Source organism: Rhinolophus sinicus, linkage group LG04 (genome assembly GCF_036562045.2).
Source record: "Rhinolophus sinicus isolate RSC01 linkage group LG04, ASM3656204v1, whole genome shotgun sequence".
NCBI classification, from domain to species: domain Eukaryota; kingdom Metazoa; phylum Chordata; class Mammalia; order Chiroptera; family Rhinolophidae; genus Rhinolophus; species Rhinolophus sinicus.
In genome coordinates, this window is record NC_133754.1 from 178,293,804 (window position 1) to 178,295,996 (window position 2,193).

The 2,193-nt window shown below is 43.5% G+C and overlaps 1 protein-coding gene across 1 annotated transcript; it reads left to right on the forward strand.

Annotated features, from left to right (window-relative positions):
- The first annotated feature begins 255 nt into the window (after positions 1-255).
- LOC109439644 (olfactory receptor 1J2) lies at positions 256-1,197 on the forward strand. The gene has a single exon (XM_019719931.2). The coding sequence runs from the start codon at positions 256-258 to the stop codon at positions 1,195-1,197; it is 942 nt and encodes a 313-aa protein (XP_019575490.2).
- The last annotated feature ends 996 nt before the right edge of the window (positions 1,198-2,193 follow it).

Below are 2,193 nucleotides of genomic sequence, written 5' to 3' on the forward strand. Positions count from 1 at the left end.
TGGTCCTCAGTGCCCTAGACACGAGAATTCTCTCTCCTCAGTGAACCTAGACAAACTGGCTCTCATACACATTCCCTCATCAACAATTTTTCTAATTCCCTTATGTGACAATATATAAGGAAGATATGAGAAACAGATTAAGTTTCCCAGTTTCTGAAATAAAACATACATATTTTCATATGACTGCTAAAAATGATTATTTCAAAGTCCTTAATCCTCTCAACCATTCTTCATCCCCAGCAGACACGGGGCAGCATGAGGCCTGAGAACCACAGCAGTGTGTCCCACTTCCTCCTGCGGGGGCTCCCCATCAGGCCCGAGCATCAGGGCATGTTCTTCGTCCTGTTCCTGGGCATGTACCTGACCACGGTGCTGGGGAACCTGCTCCTCATCCTGCTCATCAGGCTGGACGCTCGCCTGCACACGCCCATGTACTTCTTCCTCAGCCACTTGGCCTTCTCTGACGTCTCCTTTTCATCTGTCACCGTCCCTAAGATGTTGATGGACATGCAGACTAAGTACAAATCCATCCCCTATGCAGGGTGCATTTCACAGATGTATTTTTTCATATTTTTCACTGACCTGGACAGCTTCCTTATTACATCAATGGCATATGACCGATATGTTGCCATCTGTCACCCGCTTCACTACACCACCATCATGAGGGAAGAGCTGTGTGCTTTACTAGTGGCTGTGTCCTGGATCCTGTCTTGTGTCAGCTCCCTGACCCACACCCTCCTCCTGACCCAGGTATCCTTCTGTGCTGCTAACACCATCCCCCATTTCTTCTGTGACCTTGGTGCCCTGCTCAAGCTGTCCTGCTCAGACATCTTTCTCAATGAGTTGGTCATGTTCACAGTAGGGGTGGTGGTCATTACCCTGCCATTTATATGCATCCTGGTATCTTATGGCTACATTGGGGTCAACATCCTGAGGGTCCCTTCAACCAAGGGCATCTGCAAAGCATTGTCCACATGTGGGTCCCACCTTTCTGTGGTGTCCCTGTACTATGGGGCAATATTTGGGCAGTACCTTCTCCCTACGTTAAGCAGTTTCATCGACAAGGACATTATTGTGGCTCTCATGTACACAGTGGTCACACCCATGCTGAACCCCTTTATCTACAGCTTTAGGAACAGGGACATGAAAGAGGCTCTTGGGAAGCTTTTCCGTAGGGCAACATTTTTCTCACACTGATATATCTGTGATGTTTATTTAAATCAGAAGCTCCCTTTTGTTAATCTCACAGATTTGATTTTTCCATTTAAATATGTCTTAAAACTTTAATGTCTCCTAAGAGATGAATGATGGCATGTTGGTAAATATCTATTGACCAGAATTTCATTCTCTTATCAATAATGCTCTCCTTTATAAATAAATTTCATTAGCCAATGCTAATATAATTTTATTACTTATTTCTATGACTCAAGGGCATAAATGATGCAATAATATATAGTTTCGTTATCTCTTATTTCAGGATATTTTTGAAAACCCTTATATTTTGGGACTGTAATCTCAGGCTTTTTAACACACCCCAGAATCTGAAGAATTAGCTATATTATTTCAGTACACTCGCTTATGCAGACTAAATGGGCTTTCTTTTCATCTTCTTGTGTCTATTGAAATCAAAGAATCCAAACTACATGTCTCTTAAGTAACAGGAAATGTATGACTCTCTGCCCATGATATAAAATGTCACAACAGCTCTGAAGATGAAGGCCTGGAGGAGACCGAGACTGGCATTGGGTCTCCTCCCACCCCCTTTGCCGACACTGTGTAGTTGATATGTCTTAGCCCCCATACAGAATCATTATAAAAACATGCTTCATGCTGGCCTCCTTTGTAAATACAACCAAATTATAGTGGACACTCTCTGATCGCATAATTGCTTTCCTATAAATGCCACTCCTGTTTCAGCACTGACTATCCTTCATCGACATCTGTCTTGCCTGGTGAAGAATGAAGCAAAACTTCTCAAACTTTAGTGTGCACAAGAGTTCCCAGAACTCGTGAAAACACAGATTCCTGGAATCTACCACCATGGACTCCGATTCAGTAGTTCTGGGACGGGACCCCAAACTTGGCACGAACGATGCTTTCACGTGATGCTGCTGCTGCAGATCTGTGAACTGAGTTTTGAAGAGACTGGTGTAAGGAATTACATCATGGAGGTCATGGGAGACACATTTATAA

Coding starts and splice junctions, on each gene's coding strand:
- LOC109439644 (XM_019719931.2), top strand. CDS start 256: ATGAGGCCTGAGAACCACAGCAGTGTGTCCCACTTCCTCCTGCGGGGG.